Raw genomic sequence first — 20,437 nt, forward strand, 5'->3', positions numbered from 1 at the left:
CAATAAGAATGAATAGAGTTGGTGCAAATTTTCTGAAAATCACAGAATTTACGGTGGTAATACAGAAAGGAATGTTGGAGCAGGAGTCTAACCGTCGTCTTATACAGGTGCCTTTGGCGACGCTCGAACGCTGACCACTCCACCACCATGAACTCTAACGTGCAGTATCTGCACACACATACATCAGTTACATCATAGACGCGTAAAACTTCTCTTACGATTTTCTCGGAACTGCCAGACTAGTGGAACTTACTACTTGCACATTATGTTGTTTTAATGGCCTACTAAAGATGTACAAAGTATGAAGTAAATCCGTGATCCCGACGTCGTGGCCTTCACTTGTCAATAATCGTTCCTGCACCTGGTTTGACTACGTGAGCTCTTTTTACCCTCTGATCATTTTTTTTCGTAATTGCCATCATCTAATTTCAAAATTTCAATCTTCGACATCTGTCGCTACAGTATTTCTCGACTCGCAATTTAATTACTGCCATACGTCTCAGGACATATCACACCAATAAATGCTTCTTGTTGGAAACCTACTCCATAGATTTGCTTCCATTAATATATTTACATTTTCTTTCTTTCTCTTACTTTGAACAATACCATAGGTAACACAAAAAAATAGCTTCAAGCAAACGTACATGAAGGGACACTGCATCATGTTTCTTAATAACTCAGGCACTACAGTATTTATCCGCCGATACCCGGCACCGAGTTTCAGTTAAAATGTCATCCCTGTATGGAAACTATGTAGTACAGGTACAGAAATGATGACATACAGAACACGCATAGCAAAGCGGTTGAGGCGACAACTCGAGCAAAGCGGGAAATCTGGGTTAGAGTGCCGGTGTGGCACAGATTCTTTATCGTCATCGCTCCCTTATACAGTTGATTGTTGTTGGTATTCGCAACTATGAAAACATTTCATCTATATAAACTCTTTAGGGTCCACGTTTCACTTCCTGAAAACTCTACTTCCGAGAACAATCTTCCCAACATTTAAATTCATGTTTGGTGTAAATAAATTTCTTCTTTTTTCAGAACTGCTTTTTTTACTACTGACAGTTTGCGTTTTATATCCTCTCTACGTCACCACCATAAGCTGTCCGCCGGTTGTGTACGTAGTTCCGCGTAGTCAGCGCGTACACAACTTTCCCACTAGAGCTCGCCCCGCTAAGCACAACAGCGCAGGCGCAGCGCTCGTCCGTCTCCGCACTACGAGATGGCGCTTCCATAGAGACGGACCAAATTCTGCTTCCGCCGATCCGCGTATTAATATGTAACGCAGTTAATGAGATTGCTGCTAACGTAGAACCTTTTCTCCTCACAGATCACACTCGCGCAGTGATACATGAACGCGCGAGGTATTATAACGAGTGTACAGACCTCGGATTAGTCAGTCTGCATTTGTCTGCACCAGTCTGTACCAGTCAGCATTTGCCTGCAACAGTCTGTACAAGTTCTACATTCGTCTGTACCAGTCTATAGTCAAGTTCCAGTCTGCACCCAATAAGATTACCATATTCCTGTACATAGCCATGAAGATAAATGCGTAGACACTTTTGTCAAGTATCAGAGGTATATGTGAGAATAAGATTAATGTAGAAATACCAAAGGAACTTCAGATTGTCAATTTTAGAACCAAGTTAAGTAATTTTTATGCTTGTTATTATTTTAATAAATGTATATGAAAATTAATCAAGTTCTGTTTAAAGTAGGTCACCGTCAATCTGCTACTCTAAGCGTGCAAGCGGCACTTCTATCATCTGACCTAACGGCAGAAGATAAACACGCCACGATAAGACCACGAGACATATTGCTGACACTCGCCTACTTCGTTAAAGCGACAAGTCAAATAATCTGATGGTGTGTACAGAAGATCTTACAGTACGCACACCTCACCGCCCCCGGTAGCTGAGTGGTCAGCGTGACAGAATGTCACTCCGAAGGGCCAGCCGGCACAGTAACTCAACGTGTTCGGTCAGAGAACTGGCTGGTCTCTGTAATAAAAAACTGAGTGAAAGGATCAACAACGAACCAAAACGGATGTCATGTGACGTCCGCTATCACCAAATACAACCAACAATACCGAACAAAGCGCCAAAAAAAAAGAAAGGCCCGGGTTCGATTCCCGGCTCGGTCGGCGATTTTCTCCGCTCAGGGACTGGGTGTTGTGTTGTCCTAATCATCATCATTTAATCCCCATCGACGGACAAGTCACCGAAGTGGCGTCAAATCGAAAGACTTGCACCCGGCGAACGGTCTACCCGACGGGAAATGGCTCTGAGCACTATGGGACTTAACATCTGTGGTCATCAGTCCCCTAGAACTTAGAACTACTTAAACCGAACCAACCTAAGGACATCACACACATCCATGCCCGAGGCAGGATTCGAACCTGCGACCGTAGCAGTCGCGCGGTTCCGGACTGAGTGCCTAGAACCGCTAGACCACCGCGGCCGGCTACCCGACGGGAGGCCCTAGCCACACGACATTTACATTTACCGTAAGTTGTTTTTCTGCCCAAATAAGAAAATCCATCTAATATTTTCAGCGTCTCATTTAGTAATCTAATTGCTTCAGAGTCACCTGATTTAATTAGACTATGTTCCTTCATTATTTTTTAATTTTTTTTTATGTTCATCTTTTCAAAACACTGACGAATCCGTTCAACTGTGCTTCCAATTCCTTTCCCCTCTCTGACGGATATAAAATGTCTTCGGTATATGTCAAAGATTCCATTTCTTCTCCATGAACTTCAATTGCCTTTCTAAATTTCTCCTTGTTTCCGTTCACCGCTTTCTAAACTTACAGACCGAATAACATCAGGGATAGGCGACAACCCAAACTCAGTGTCTTCTCACTTACCGCTACCCTTTCGCGGTCTTCGAGTCTGTCAATGCTTTGTGTTTGATCACTTCTGTTAATAATAATAATAGTAATAATAATAATACAATGTAGGCAGGAGATTTACCACCAACTGTAGAAGAAATTGAAGAAGTAATTATATCCTCAAAAACAACAAAGCTAGTGGAAAAATTCTATTACATCTGAAGCTTTGAAGTGGTACATCCAGTCCACAAAAAAGGTAACAAACATGATGTAAACAACTACCGAGGAATCTCTTTACTGCCAGTAGCGTATAAAGTATTTTCCAAGATTTTATTAATCAGAGTAGAAACAACACTACAAATCCGTTTAGGTAACTATCAAGGTTAATGCTATTTTGTCAAAAACTGACATTTTGAACCAGTGGCTGTGTACAAAATATATTGACTCTTACATAAAATATAAAAGATAACCAGTCACTTTTTACAGTGCTACTTATTTATTTAAATAGTTTCGTTACCGGTTTAGAAACGACGGGTTTATCTTCAGCTGCCTAGTTCACGTTTTACCGTATCAAAGTGGTTTTAGGAAGGGAAGGTCATGCTCAGAATAAATATTTAATCTCAAGTCAGTAATTCGCCACACATTACTTAATTCAAAGGACATTGTAGTTATGTTTGTGGATTTCAAAAATACTTTTGATTCTATTGACAGAGAAACTACAGGAAAAATAATTCGAGAATCTGGCATAAAGTCTAGACTGGCAAACCTAATCTCTGAAACACAGATACAGTCTGTAAACCAAAATGTACGGGAGAAATTTCACAACCTCTCAAAATAAAAATAGGTGTACGACAAGTAACGGCCTATCCTCAATCCTTTTTAATAGTGTGTTTGTGAACACTGTGAGAATTTGGAACGAAAAACGTATTGAACTCAATATTTCGCTGACATGGTTAGGAAGAGGAAGTAAAAAGATCGAAATCAACTGTCTTCCATTTGCAGATGATTATGCTATACTTTCTGAAAATGTGGCAACTGCTATAACACAAATGAACCTCCTGGAAGAAATAACCAGCAGAACTGGCTTAAGAATTTCTGCAGAAAAACAAAGTTTTTAGCAAACGTTAAGGAGACTCCAAAATTCCTAAAAACAGATATTGACCAAATAGGAAGGTTAAAAAGAAATTGAAATATCTAGGGGACATATTCCAAGAAAATGCTTTGGAAATATTCGCAATAGAGGAAAGGCTGCGTAAAATGAGGAGAGCATTATGGTGTCACCAAAGACCTCTACAAAAAGATGCCTATCCTAAAATGCAAATATGAGGCATTACAACACAGTAGTGAAGCCAGAATGCCTTTTATGCAGACGAATGCCTGGAATTGAACTATAATTCAGGTAAATTAGAAGTACTAGAAGGGTGAATTATAAGGAAAACATCAGGATCACAAAACACAGAGGAAATTAAGTGTAAATGGAAGTTGGAGGGTAGGAGAAAGGAAATAGAAGGGAAGGGAGCACTGCTGTTATCTGCATCTCGACATTACGCAGAATCAGCGGCGACGAGTGAAAATATGTACTAGACGGGGATTCGAACTAAGGATCTCTTGTTTACGAGGCAATTGCGGTAACCACTGCGCCAAGCGGGACACAGTGTTATCGCAAATATGCGGACTACCTCCGCACGCCTCACAACCGACGCACATTCCCACTGAGGGCCACCTATCCGGAGTCCCTGTTTATTTCCTCCATTCTCGCTACTCTGTGATTCCCGCAGGAGGTCGGACGTACTTGTGCACCCGCACTGAAAAAGCTGGATCCATTGCCCATCTCAGGCAAATCAATTATATGAATGCGTGGTGTCTGTTCTTTTGGACATGTCTGAAGGAACAGACATCACGCATTCATATAAAGCAGCAGAAGGTCGGACATTGCGAAGTAAAGCTGAAATGTACCAAAATATAGAAAATATTTCAAATGGACATTTATTTCCAATGCAAGACTTTAAATTAAATATTAATATTTTCAAATATTTGTGGGGGAGAAGTCCACAACAAGCTGGGTCAACGAAGTTAAAAAGGATTGAGAAAGAAACAATGTAAAAACAGTAGATGTAAACAACAGAGAAGCCTTTCGGGAAAAAGTATTGGAAATGGAAGGATTCCGAGGTAGGACGATCTGAGGACAGAAAGAAGAAACATAATAAACAGATGACTGGATACTGGAAGAAAAGAGAACAAAGAATGAAGAACTGATATCTGGTCGATCTTTTCCAAAAAAGGGACAAAAGACGTCGACACGTCATGCAGTCCATCGGGAACACGACGCGCAGCTATATAATAGTGCCAACGGTATTTGCAGATGGTCTATTCGCAGTAAAGGAACAAAATGCAATGTAAGCCCTACAGTAGTGTGGTGGCCATTACATAGTTACGTTGTGCTGTGCTATCGATCAGCGACACTAGTACAGAGGGACAGGAGTGCGAAAACGCGGAAGTAAGTTATGATGAACCCCGCTTTGAAGATGTGATATCATCGGATAGCGATTTGTTCCTGTCCGTAGCAGAGATAGCTGTCGCCTTTTGGAAAAATGGAAAGAAGGAGAATCTGTCTCTCAGGACCGTCAAAAGGAACTTTAAGTAATTAAAACAAAAAAACATATCTGTACATCTGGAGTAGAGACCTTGAAAACCAGGGTATGCATTAACAAAAGCTTTCTATTGTCGAGATAAATTTAATAACGTATTCAGGAAAAAGATTATCCACGTTAATATACAGCAGTGTGGTGTTCACGCCGCAATGAAGTTAGGCTAAAAATGTTTGAATCATCGGTTGGGTGGATGTACGCTTTCTAGAAGGAAAGTAACTTATGTTACTACGAGTAAAAAACATGAGGCAGCCATACTTACTGAATGTGAGAAGTTTGTCGCTAACGCCAGAGCTATTACGAAAACACTGTCGGTAGACAGAACATGTACAATATGTATCACGGAGATTTTAATTTAGAAACAACGTCTGGTCGATCTTTTCCAAAAAAAGGGACAAAAGACGTCGACACGTCTTGCAGTCCATCGGGGACACGACGCGGAGCTATATAATAGTGCCAACGGTATTTGCAGATGAGCATTAGATGTCACCTTTGTTCTTAGTTCTAACAGAGCCAGTTAGGATTTTTGGGCAGCAAGTCAAAAGTTTGTTTCGTGCTGTAGCAGCCGCCTCGTCTTCTGAAAATGGCGACAGCCGGTGTTTTCTAAAATTGTATAAGATGGTAACAGAGTATTTTTAACAGTGGACTCGTTTCCCGACAACTAGAGATTAACAACACACTAAGAGGACAGAGATAAAGACAAGGCAGTTTCTGCATTGACGATACCACCAGATGGAGCAAGAAACTGTCAGCAGATGGATATATTTCACTTTTGCATATACAGGGATTTTGTGCGCAGGTTTACCAACTCGATACGACTTCTGGACGTGAACTTCGCCAGCTTAACAATATCCTTCAAAGGCATTCTCCTACTTACAGGCAGTTATGTGCATCAGCATTCCAACCAATCTTCTAGTACGCTTGGTGTCGAGGCGACTACATCAGTGACCGACCATATCATCTTACATCCAGTGATATATTCTTTTGACGGTGGTAACGCACTTTGTTCATTGTGTCAAAGAGAGCAGTTCCGAACACACAGCTGGTGCCGGAGATCTCTTTGTTTTGACCATTTTCATGTTGCGATTCACAAGTGTAGCGCAAATGAATGAAACGAATGAATGTGTCGTTAAAGAAGTAGCGTAGTGCTATTATTAAAATCGATGTTGTGCGCTATTTTCTTTGGACTGCAATTCTGACACTGGTCTTCAATCCACTGTCCAGTATTTAGTTCTCGGGCACTGAGCGGGTATGGTGGGCGAGAGGACTGAGTGACAAAAAAAAAACGATGATCGCGCTTTATGGTACCGTTCTGTTCAAGCCATATTTTATTTCTTATTTCCTTATTTCACTTGTACAATTTTGTATCGCGTCTGCAGATATCAAGTAGCTTTCAGTGAATAAAGCGGCACTGCAGAACGGACACAGTCAAGAGTAAGATTTCAGTTCCCGCGCCGGCTGAAGGAGCCGGTGGACCACATGGTGTAGCCAGGGACGGTTGTGCGGGGCGCTGTGGCTAGACATGAGAACGCCCGTTACTTCAGCAGCGAGGTACGTTGGGAAATCAAGTTATTCTGGTGCGAAGCAAGTAATCCCTTGATTAATAAATATTTGCTAGTAAAAGTAGCTTTTACCAATACAGATATTAGGAGAAGCCTACAGGTCGTTACATCAATATTAAAGCGCCAGAAATCGATCATCTTAATAAATAAATGACTAATGTTTAAGCTAACGAAAATGTACGAATGGCTACGAAATATCACGAGGTACAGGCTGCGAGCCGTAGTCGGCACTCACTGACAGGATGCCTTCCGATCTAGTTCTGTCGTAAGATCATGCTCTCAGAAGACTGTCAGGTTTTACCTAATCCAATGTTCTAATGTATGTGAATTCCTAAGGGACCAAACTACAGAGGTCATCGGTCCATAGACTTACACACTGCTTAAACTAACTTAAGCTAACTTATGCCACGAACAACACCCACACCCTTGCCCGAGGTAGGACACGAACCGCCGGAGGGAAGGTCGCGCAATCCGTGACGCGGATGAGTTAATGCTTATTGTGTCGATGTTAGTGGTTTATGGTGTTTAGTAAATAAATACATCATAAAGGGATCTCTTCTGAACGTTATTCCGAATGATATAGCTTACCCCTTCATCACTTAGAATAACAGGAAGTAGAATTGCACTCACACAGCATCCGACGGCTCTGACATCGCTTCTGCGAAAGACATAATTCTCGGCAAAGATTGTCTTAATTCCGCAAAGAGGTCGGACTGAAAAGTACGGCCAGTCATACTGTACCCCTCGTATAACATCCTCTATTGACTCACTTGCTAAACTGAGACACTTCTGGTGAATTTGTGGAAATGGGGGTTTTGGAGGGTGGCGTGTCTTGCATCGAGTGTTTAAAAACCACTCATAATTGCATACTTTTACGCGGGATCGATTGTTGCGACTGATATCTTGCACGTGTGCTTTTTTTCCCCTTGCACCTAAATCTACGTCCACATCTACATGATTACTCTGCAATTCACAATTAAGTGCCTGGCAGGGGGTTCATCGGACCACCTTCAAGCTGTTTCGCCTCCGTTCCATTGTCGAAAAGTGCGCGCTAAAAGTAACACTTAAATCTTTCCGTGCGAGCTCTGATTTCTCTTACTTTATTATGATGATCATTCCTCCCTACGTAGGTGGGCGCTAATCAAATGTTTTCACGCTCCGAGGAGAAAGATGGTGATTGATATTTCATGAGAAGATCCTGCTTAACGAAAAACGCCTTTGTTTTAATGATAGTCACCCGAATTCACGTATCATATCAGTGGCATCCTCTCCCCTATTTCGCGGTAGTACAAAACGAGCTGCCCTTCTTTGAACTTTTTCGATGTCCCCCGTCGATCCTATCTGATGTGGCTTCCACAACGCACAGCAGTGCTCTTGAAGAGGACGTAGAGGAGTCCGCCCTAGTAGACCTGTTGTATTTTCTCAGTGTTCTACCAATAAATCGTAGTCTTTGGTTTGCTTTATCCACAACATTATCTATGTGATCGTTCCAACTTAAGTTATTCGTAATTGTAATCCGCAAGTACAGGGTGATCAATAAGTTAGTATAAATTTGAAAACTTAATAAACCACGGAATAAAGTAGATAGAGAGGTAAAATTTGACACACATGCTAGGAATGACATGGGGTTTTATTAGAACCAAAAAAAAAAAACAAAGTTCACAAAATGTCCGACAAATGGCGCTGGACAGCAAAACAGCTACCGTGACGCTGAGAGGTACGCCGATATGTTACAGAATCGCATCATCCCCAGCCTGGCTGATAAACACCTGTTGGAACGTACGATGTTTATGCAGGATGGCGCTCCACCCCATATTGCTAGACGCGTGAAAGATCTCTTGCGCGTGTCGTTTGGTAATGATCGTGTGCTCAGCCGCCACTTTCGTCATGCTTGGCCTCCCAGGTCCCCAGACCTCAGTCCGTTCGATTATTGGCTTTGGGGTTACCTGAAGGCGCAAGTGTATCGTGATCGACCAACATCTCTAGAGATGCTGAAAGACAACATCCGACGCCAATGCCTCGCCATAACTCCGGACAATGCCTCGACATAACTCCGGACATGCTTTACAGTGCTGTTCACAACATTATTCCTCGACTACAGCTATTGTTGAGGAATGATGGTGGGCATATTGAGCATTTCCTGTACAGAACATCATCTTTGCTTTGTCTTACTTTGTTATGCTAATTATTGGCATTCTGATCAGATGAAGCGCCATCTGTCGGACATTTTTTGAACTTTTGTATTTTTTTGGTTCTAATAAAATCCCATGTCCTTCCAAGCATGTGTGTCAATTTGTACCTCTCTATCTAAATTATTCCGAGATTTATTCAGTTTTCAAATTTATACTGAGTTTCTGATCACCCAGTATTTATTTGACTTTACAGCCTTTACGTTAGTGTGATCTATCGTGTAACCGAAATTCAGCGGATTCCTTTTGGTACTCTTGTTGATGACTTCACACTTTTCGTAATTTAGTTTCGAGGCCGATGTTGTGTACATAGTTCGGCGTAGTCACCGCGTACACAACTTTCCCACTAGAGCGCGCCCCGCTAAGCTCAGCGCTCGTCCGCCTCCGCACTACGAGATGACGCTGTCATAGAGACGGACCATATTCTGCTTCCGCCGATCCGCGTATTAATATGTAACGCAGCCAACGAGATTGCTGCTAACGTATAACCTTTTCTTCTCGCGGATCGCACTCGCGCAGTGATACCTGAACGCGCGAGGTATTATAACGAGTGTACAGACCTCCGATTAGTCAGTCTGCATTAGTCTGCATTAGTAGTCTGCATTTATCTGTACCAGTCTATTGTCAAGTTTCAGTCTGCGCCTAATAAGATTACCATATTCCTGTACATAGCCATGAAGATAAATTGATAGACACTTCATCAAGTATCAGAGATATGTGAGAATAAGATTAACGTACCAAGACCAAAGGAACTTCAGATTGTCAATTGTAAATGGCATCCAGAACCAACTTAAGTTATTTTTATGCTTGGTATTATTTTAATAAATGTGTGTGAAAATTAATCAAGTTCTGTTTAAAGTTGGTCACCGTCAATCTGCTACTCTAAGCGTGAGAGTGGCATTTCTATCGTCTGACCTAACGGCAGAAGATAAACACGCCACGATAAGACCACGAGACATATTGCTGACACTCGTCTACATCGTTAGAGCGACAAGTCAAATAATCTGATGGTGTGTGTACCGAAGGTCTTACAGTACGCACACCACATGAACTTTTGTATTTTTTTGGATCTAATAAAACCCCATGTCATTCCAAGCATGTGTGTCGATTTGTACCTCTCTATCTACATTATTCCGTGATTTATTCAGTTTTCAAATTTATACTGACTTTTTGAGCGCGCGGTATTTATTTGACTTTACAGCCTTTACATTAGTGTGATTTATCGTGTAACCGAAATTCAGCGGATTCCTTTTGGTACTCATGTTGATGACTTCACACTTTTCATTATTTAGGATCGAGGCCGAGTTGATGGTGTTTCCTTGTGCGTCATATCAAGAACGGATGTGCCAGTTATTGTCTGCTGACAAGGGAACCTCCCCATCGCACCCCCTTCAGATTTAGTTAAAAGTTTCACAGTGGATAGGCCTTGAAAAAGTGAACACAGATCAATCAAGAAAACAGGAAGAAGTTGTGTGGAACTATGAAAAAATAAACAAAGTATACAAACTGAGTAGTCCATGGGCAAGATAGGCAACATCAAGGAGTGTGTGAGCTTAGGGCAGCCGTGACCCCGTGGTTAGCGTGAGCAGCTGGGGAGCCAGAGGTCCTTGGTTCAAGTCTGTCCTCGAGCGAAAAATTTAGATTTTTTATTTTCAGACAATTATTATCTGTCCGTCCGTTATGTTTTCGTCACTTTTTTGGGAGTGATTATCACATCCACAAGAAATCTTAAATCGGACAAGGTACAAGAGTCTTTCTACCCATTCGACAACATATTCCTCTCATGTGACGCACATGGCGTCACCATTGTCGTATAGAATATTTCAGACGTGTTTTCCTGTGGAGGAATCGGTTGACCTATGACGTTGCGATCAAATGTTTTCGGTTCCCATTGGAGAGGCACGTCCTTTCGTCTACTAATCGCACGGTTTCGCGGTGCGGTCGCAAAACACTGACACTAAACTTATTACAGTGAACAGAGACGTCAATGAACGAACGGACAGATCATAACTTTGCGAAAATAAATGAAGTAAAGATGTCACTCGAGAGAAGACTTGAACCAAGGACCTCTTGTTCCGCGGCTGCTGACGCTAACCACGGGACCACGGCTCCCCAGAGCTCACACTCTCCTTAATGTTGCCTATCTTACGCATGGGCTACTCTGTTTGTATATTTTGCTTATTTTTTTCATAGTTCCACACAACTTTTTCCTGTTTTCTCGATTGATCTGTGTTCCGTTTTCCAAGTCCTATCGACTGTGCCAACTTATAACTAAATCTGAGGGCGGTGCGGTGGGGAGGTTCCCTTGTGAGAGGCAGAACAGGAAACATGGTAATAATGTCACAAAATCATGGAGTCATTTGCTAATGTGCAGTGAACCTGAACACATTCGCCCTGGGGACGCACGTGGCGTGGACGGCGATGGCGCTGCCGCAGCTGATGTCTGCAGAGAGCGGCCTCCGCGCCCAGCCGCTGACGGCGGACCAGGCATCCTAGGTGGCGTCGCTGCTGGCGCTCGGCGGTCTCTGCGTGCTGCCCCTGTTTGCCGCACTCGGCTCGCACGTCGACCGCAAGACACTCGGATACCTCGCCGCGCCGCTACAGCTTGCGGCGTCAGTCGTCCTCGTGTCGTCCACCGAGGTCGCAGCTCTCTATACCGCTAGGCAAGTTAGTTAGTCAGTTTCATGATCCATGCAGCATTTGCACTACACAGGGTGGTCCATTGATAGTGACAGGGCCAAATATCCCACGAAATAAGCATCAAACGAAAAAACTACAAGGAACGAAACTCGTCTAGCTTGAAAAAAATGGTTCAAATGGCTCTGAGCACTATGGGACTTAACATCTGAGGTCATCAGTCCCCTAGAACTTAGAACTACTTAAGGGACTCCGGAACGCCCTATACTTGCAATGTTAAAATAACGCTTATAAATTACATCTTTCCTCACAAAGTATTTGAGGTAGGAAGTTGAACTTTTTACAGATTATTTATTGGAATATGGGCTACAACTTAACACAGGGATTTTACAAAATTTTAGTTCAGTTATTAAAGATGATTTTTTTCAATTGTAATGAAAATTCACAACATTTTTTTGCAATTTTTTATTTATATATTCAAAAATATACAGTTTTCTGGAAAAAGGCTGTGTTAAATTATGCAGAAGGTACTGTGTAACATTTACTGAAAGTTTGAAACAAATATGTTTGGAAGATCCTTAGAAAACATGTAATTAGTATGAGAAAATAAAAGTTTTGGGAATCGAGCGACAAAGATTGGATTAACTTTTTAGTGCATTCCAGGTCCATAGGATGGATTATCTTCGTCCTCTGCAAACTCCTCCTCCAGCTTCCTCTTGTTCCTCCTCCTGTTTACTCTTGCTTGTATTTCTAGACTCTTTACAGCCCTGTTGCAGCCCGAAGGCGTTCCTTGTCTAAAGCAAGCTTCGCTCGTACCATGTTAGAACCTATCTTCATTCCCATATTTCTAAATACCTTGCACCTTACAATGTTGCCATCATTGAAAGTCGCAACAGCATCATACACACCAAAGCGAAGTGTTTCTATTCCAACAAATACAGTCTTGGGGATTCTCGACCATATAACACTATTTACACTTTCATTGGGGTTTTGAGTTTTTCCGTGAATACACTTTTTCAACAGTTCAGGTGCTGCTAAGTCTCTGAAAATAGGTTTTATCACCTCCATTATTGCATGAGGCAGACTATGCTTATGAGTGTACACTTCACCAGTTAGCAATCCTTTGTTATATTTACACCAACTGTCTTCTTCTTTGGGACACAAGCTATGTTGGGGATTTTCATCGTCTTCCCAACATTTATCCTTTTCTTAAAAGCCTTCAGAGGATTTCTAATAACTTTACTTTTACTCATTATTATACTTCAACAAAACAGAGACTCAAGAAACAGAATTAATTACGAATATTTTCGAGATAACGACAGAGTAAATAAACATGAAACAATTGACAGTCACACCAGCGATATATATTGAACCATCACAGGTTAGCCACAACACATACTTTATCTCACATCACTAAAATGTACCTGATGAACACGGACGTTAATAATAACACCATTTGACAGCAGTTTAACAGCGCCACAGTGGGTCACGCCCATGTAGAACACATTTCAAAAAAAATTTAAAAATTGTTGTAGTCTTCGGAATTGAATAAATTATATATCTATTAAAAGGTAATAGTCTGCAGATTCAGAAAACGCAAAAAAGTAAAAATTGAACTTTTCATGATTTTGAGCCTTTCCGGAGCCCCTTAAACCTAACTAACCTAAAGACATCACACACATCCATGCCCGAGGCAGGATTCGAACCTGCGACCGTAGCAGTCGCGCGGTTCCTGACTGAGCGCCTAGAGCCGGCCGAAGTGGCCGTGCGGTTAAAGGCGCTGCAGTCTGGAACCGCAAGACCGCTACGGTCGCAGGTTCGAATCCTGCCTCGGGCATGGATGTTTGTGATGTCCTTAGGTTAGTTAGGTTTAACTAGTTCTAAGTTCTAGGGGACTAATAACCTCAGCAGTTGAGTCCCATAGTGCTCAGAGCCATTTGAACCATTTTTTTTGAGCGCCTAGAACCGCTAGACCACCGCGGCCGGCCGTCTAGCTTGAAGGGGGAAACCAGATGGCGCTATGGTTGGGCCGCTAGATGGCTCTGCCACAGGTCAAACGGATATCAACTGCGTTTTTTTAAATAGGAACCCCCCCCCCCTTTTTATTACATATTCGTGTACTACATACAGAAATATCAATGTTGGACCACTTTTTCCGTTTTGTGATCGATGGCGCTGTAATAGTCACAAACGTATAAGTACGTGGTATCACTAACATCTACATCTACATTTATACTCCGCAAGCCACCCAACGGTGTGTGGCGGAGGGCACTTTACATGCCACTGTCATTACCTCCCTTTCCTGTTCCAGTCGCGTATGGTTCGCGGAAGAACGACTGCCGGATAACCTCCGTGCGCGCTCGAATCCCTCTAATTTAACATTCGTGATCTCCTCTGGAGGTATAAGCAGGGTGAAGCAATATATTCGATACCTCATCCAGAAACGCACCCTCTCAAAACCTGGACAGCAAGCTACACCGCGATGCAGAGCGCCTCTCTTGCAGAGTCTGCCACTTGATTTTGCTAAACATCTCCGTAACGCTATCACGCTTACCAAATAACCCTGCGACGAAACGCGCCGCTCTTCTTTGGATCTTCTCTATCTCCTCTGTCATCCCGACCTGGTACGGATCCCACAATGATGAGCAATACTCAAGTATAGGTCGAACGAGTGTTTTGTAAGCCACCTCCTTAGTTGATGGACTACACTTTCTAAGGACTCTCCCAATGAATCTCAACATGGCACCCACCTTACCAACAATTAATTTTATATGATCATTCCACTTCAAATCATTCCGCACGCATACTCTCAGATATTTTACAGAAGTAACTGCTACCAGTGTATGTTCCGCTATCATATAATCATAAAATAAAGGATCCTTCTTTCTTTGTATTCGCAATACATTACATTTGTCTATGTTAAGGGTCAGTTCCCACTCCCCGCACCTAGTGCCTATCCGCTGCAGATCTTCCTGCATTTCGCTGAAATTTTCTAACGCTGCAACTTCTCTGTATAATACAGCATCATCCGCGAAAAGCCGCATGGGACATCCGACAGTATCTACTAGGTCATTTATATACACTCCTGGAAATGGAAAAAAGAACACATTGACACCGGTGTGTCAGACCCACCATACTTGCTCCGGACACTGCGAGAGGGCTGTACAAGCAATGATCACACGCACGGTACAGCGGACACACCAGGAACCAATGTGTTGGCCGTCGAATGGCGCTAGCTGCGCAGCATTTGTGCACCGCCGCCGTCAGTGTCAGCCAGTTTGCCGTGGCATACGGAGCTCCATCGCAGTCTTTAACACTGGTAGCATGCCGCGACAGCGTGGACGTGAACCGTATGTGCAGTTGACGGACTTTGAGCGAGGGCGTATAGTGGGCATGCGGGAGGCCGGGTGGACGTAACGCCGAATTGCTCAACACGTGGGGCGTGAGGTCTCCACAGTACATCGATGTTGTCGCCAGTGGTCGGCGGAAGGTGCACGTGCCCGTCGACCTGGGACCGGACCGCAGCGACGCACGGATGCACGCCAAGACCGTAGGATCCTACGCAGTGCCGTAGGGGACCGCACCGCCACTTCCCAGCAAATTAGGGACACTGTTGCTCCTGGGGTATCGGCGAGGACCATTCGCAACCGTCTCCATGAAGCTGGGCTACGGTCCCGCACACCGTTAGGCCGTCTTCCGCTCACGCCCCAACATCGTGCAGCCCGCCTCCAGTGGTGTCGCGACAGGCGTGAATGGAGGGACGAATGGAGGCGTGTCGTCTTCAGCGATGAGAGTCGCTTCTGCCTTGGTGCCAATGATGGTCGTATGCGTGTTTGGCGCCGTGCAGGTGAGCGCCACAATCAGGACTGCATACGACCGAGGCACACAGGGCCAACACCTGGCATCATGGTGTGGGGAGCGATCTCCTACACTGGCCGTACACCACTGGTGATCGTCGAGGGGACACTGAATAGTGCACGATACATCCAAACCGTCATCGAACCCATCGTTCTACCATTCCTAGACCGGCAAGGGAACTTGCTGTTCCAACAGGACAATGCACGTCCGCATGTATCCCGTGCCACCCAACGTGCTCTAGAAGGTGTAAGTCAACTACCCTGGCCAGCAAGATCTCCGGATCTGTCCCCCATTGAGCATGTTTGGGAATGGATGAAGCGTCGTCTCACGCGGTCTGCACGTCCAGCACGAACGCTGGTCCAACTGAGGCGCCAGGTGGAAATGGCATGGCAAGCCGTTCCACAGGACTACATCCAGCATCTCTACGATCGTCTCCATGGGAGAATAGCAGCCTGCATTGCTGCGAAAGGTGGATATACACTGTACTAGTGCCGACATTGTGCATGCTCTGTTGCCTGTGTCTATGTGCCTGTGGTTCTGTCAGTGTGATCATGTGATGTATCTGACCCCAGGAATGTGTCAATAAAGTTTCCCCTTCCTGGGACAATGAATTCACGGTGTTCTTATTTCAATTTCCAGGAGTGTATATGGCGCCAGTGCGGACGGTATTTGCTTCGTGATACATTACCCGTGTTAAAATGGAAGATTTACCAATTGCGGAAAAGTTCGATATCGTGTTGATGTATGGCTATTGTGATCAAAATGCCCAACGGGCGTGTGCTATGGATGCTGCTCGGTACCCTGGACGACATCATCCAAGTGTCCAGACCGTTCGCCGGATAGTTACGTTATTTAAGGAAACAGGAAGTGTTCAGCCACATATGAAACGTCAACCACGACCAGCAACTAATGATGGTGCCCAAGTAGGTGTTTTAGCTGCTGTCGCGGCTAATCCGCACATCAGTAGCAGACAAATTGCGCGAGAATCGGGAATCTCAAAGATGTCGGTGTTGAGAATGCTACATCGACATTGACTGCACCCGAACCATATTTCTATGCACCAGGAATTGCATGGCGACGACTTTGAACGTCGTGTACAGTTCTGCCACTGGGCACAAGACAAATTACGGGGCGATAACAGATTTTTTGCACGCGTTCAATTTAGCGACAAATCGTCGTTCACCAACAGCGGTAACGTAAACCGGCATAATAGGCACTATTGAGCAACGGAAAATCCACGATGGCTGCGACAAGTGGAAGATCAGCGACCTTGGCGGGTTAATGTATGGTGCGGCATTATGGGAGGAAGAATAATTGGCCCACATTTTACCGATGGCAATCTAAATGGTGCAATGTATAATGATTTCCTACGTAGTGTTCTACCTATGTTACTACAAGATGTTTCACTGCATGACAGAATGGCGATGTACTTCCAACATGATGGATGTCCGGCACATAGCTCGCGTGCGGTTGAAGCGGTATTGAATAGCATATTTCATGACAGGTGGATTAGTCGTCGAGGCTCCATACCATGGCCCGCACGTTCACCGGATCTGACGTCCCCGGATTTCTTTCTCTAGGGAAAGTTGAAGGATGTTTGCCATCGTGATCCACCGACAACGCCTGACAACATGCGTCAGCGCATTGTCAATGCATGTGGGAACATTACGGAAGGCGAACTACTCGCTGTTGAGAGGAACGTCGTTACACTTACTGGCAAATGCATTGAGGTTGACGGACATCATTTTGATCATTTATTGCATTAATGTGGTATTTATAGGTAATCACGCTGTAACAGCATGCGTTCTCAGAAATGATAAATTCACAAAGGTACATGTATCACATTGGAACAACCGAAATAAAATTTTCAAACTTACCTACGTTCTGTATTTTAATTTATAAAACCTACCTGTTACCAGCTGTTCGTCAAAAATTGTGAGCCATATGTTTGTCACTATTACAGCGCCATCTATCACAAAGCGAAAAAAGTGGTCCAACTAAAACATTCATACTTCTTTACGTACTACACGAATATGTAATAAAACGTGGTGGTTCATATTTTAAAAAAGGCAGTTGATATCCGTTTGACCTATGGCAGCGCCAGGCGGGCCACCCATACCGCCATCTGGTTTCCCCCTTCAAGCTAGACAAGTTTCGTCCTTTGTAGTTTTTTCGTTTGACGCTTATTTCGTGAGATATTTGGCCCGGTCACTATCAATAGACCACCCTGTATATCGTTATGGTGTGGATCGAGTCATTCTACTTTCACATTAATTTGTAAACACGGCTATATGCTGCTCATTTATAAGTTTTTTGTATTGTTTTTATTTTCATTATTATTATTATGAAAAGTATAGGTACGAGTTAGCAATTCCTACCCAACACCATCTACACATGACAATAACAGGAATTAAACTATTCAACACAGTGAGATGTCAAGGAGAAACGATTTCAGCTCGTTTTCAAATTTCAATTTGCTGTCTGTCAGACATACACCGACGGCAGAAAAGTCACAAAACCAATAAGGAATTGTGCGACATAAACGAAAGTCGGTAGGCTTGTTTCTACATCTGAAACATGGTGTCTGTTCAAATTTCGCACCAGACGCATAAGAGTGGCTCTTGTAGCCCCACTATGAGGACGCAAATCAGGTTTGCTTTAATATTCATGCTGTAACGGTCGTGAGCATTAGTTAGCTTCGAGATTGGACGTCGTTTTTATTTATTTTTATTTAGCGCGTGGCATCTACAGAGTAAAATTACACACATACTATTAATTAATATAATCAACGAATTACAAATATTTTATTAAATGATTGATTGCAAGCAATCACATGCGAAATATTAGGGAGACAGCCACTGCAGCTATTACAAGTCCACATCTAAGCAGGTCACCACTGAACAGCACGTGGAGTAGCATTCATCATATCCCTCCATTCTCCTTCAAACCTCCTCCTATGACATTCGAAGATCAGGTGAGGAATTGTTTGTTCTTCTGCACCACAGTCGCATCGTGGGTCACCAGTGAGTTTCCATTTGTGGAGAATGGCCTTACACCTGCCGTGGTTAGTCCTCACACGGTTAAGTCTGCACCAAGTTCTTCCGGGCATTTGCATTCCTTCCACCGGTATCGAAGGATCAAAATCAGTGATGAGAGGATGGTGATTATTCAGCGGCCAATATTGCCTCCATTCCCTTGCTGTGCCGTACCTTTCTGGGAATCTGAGGACTTCGTCTTCCAATATAGGTTACCTGGATTTTAGGCGGGTAGTTGGTAGATGGTTCAATATTTTTCGGATAGGTATATCTTCAGAGGCAGAGGGGTCATTAATTTTCTTCCATTGCCGGCCGCGGTGGTCTAGCGGTTCTGGCGCTGCAGTCCGGAACCGCGGGACTGCTACGGTCGCAGGTTCGAATCCTGCCTCGGGCATGGGTGTGTGTGATGTCCTTAGGTTAGTTAGGTTTAAGTAGTTCGAAGTTCTAGGGGACTTATGACCTAAGATGTTGAGTCCCATAGTGCTCAGAGCCATTTGAACCATTTTTTTTCTTCCATTCTCGGATTGCTGCTTGTTGCCTAATGAAGGAAGGAGGAGCTATATTGCAAAGGGCATGAAGCCAGGCTAGCGGAGTTCATTGCAGAGTTCCTGAGACAATCCTCATGGTGGTATTAAGCTGGACATCTATTTTCTTCGTGTGTGTGCTCTTCTACCAGACTGGGCGCATATTGTGCCACCGAGTAAACAAGAGATTGTGCTGCGGTGCGTAGGGTGTTAGCTTGAGTTCTCCAGGAGGTTCCAGTCAGCGTTCTTAATATATTATTTCGATATTTTATCTTTCGACTGGTTATTTCTAGATGTTTTTTATAGGTTATTGACCGGTCCAGAGTGATTCCTAGATATTTTGGATGGCTGTTGTGCGTCAATCGCTCATTGCAGAATGTTTCTTGTAACTCTCGTCTTGCCTCATGATTGTTCAGGTGGAATACGCTTACCTCAGTTTTATTTGGATTTGGGCAGAGCCTCCATTTCGTATAATATTGGTTAAGAAGTTGAAGATCCGTTGACAGAGTAGCTTCCACCTCTTCGAATGTCTTGCTCTGAGTGGCTATTGCAATGTCATCTGCATAGCAGAATTTTTGCGATTTAGTTGCTGGCATGTCGCTCGTGTATAGGTTGAAGAGAAGGGGAGCCAACACTGATCCCTGTGGGAGCTCAATGTTTATTGAGTAGGATTTACTCGTAGATTGACCTACGTTCACCCTGAAGTAGCGATTTTTCAACATGTTTTCCAGAAACTTACTTGTCTTGCGGCAAGGGAAGTAACAGAGCTACGACAAGCTGGATGTTCCTTCTACGATATTGCAGAAAGACTTGGTAGGAATGTAGCCAATGTACGTGATTGCTAGCAGCGGTCACGAGAGTGTGCTGTCGCAATAAGACCGCGGGCTCCGGACGTCCTCGTGGCACTACCGGGAGGGAAGACCATCGTGTTCGGCATATGACTGACACATTTGACACATTATACTACATCTGCAGCAGTTGCACCACAGTGACACGACAGGCTGCTACAAATCGATTACGTTAAGTACAGTTCCCAGCCAGACGCATTGTATCGTGCGTTCCACTCATTGGTGTCAAGCGAGAGCTCATTAGAGGGCAGAGTGGAGGTCTGTTGTATTTTCTGATGAAAGCGCGTTCTGCATCGGTGCC

The 20,437-nt window shown here is 43.7% G+C and overlaps 1 protein-coding gene across 1 annotated transcript in view; it reads left to right on the forward strand.

Annotated features, from left to right (window-relative positions):
• The first annotated feature begins 11,655 nt into the window (after positions 1-11,655).
• Positions 11,656-20,437, forward strand: part of LOC126195730 (facilitated trehalose transporter Tret1-2 homolog) — an 89,610-nt gene continuing 80,828 nt past the window's right edge. Inside the window, exon 1 of the mRNA XM_049934359.1 lies at positions 11,656-11,721. Within this exon, the coding sequence (XP_049790316.1) occupies positions 11,656-11,721 (66 nt within the window). The remainder of the gene's footprint in view (positions 11,722-20,437) is intronic.

Source organism: Schistocerca nitens, chromosome 7 (genome assembly GCF_023898315.1).
Source record: "Schistocerca nitens isolate TAMUIC-IGC-003100 chromosome 7, iqSchNite1.1, whole genome shotgun sequence".
NCBI classification, from domain to species: Eukaryota; Metazoa; Arthropoda; class Insecta; order Orthoptera; family Acrididae; genus Schistocerca; species Schistocerca nitens.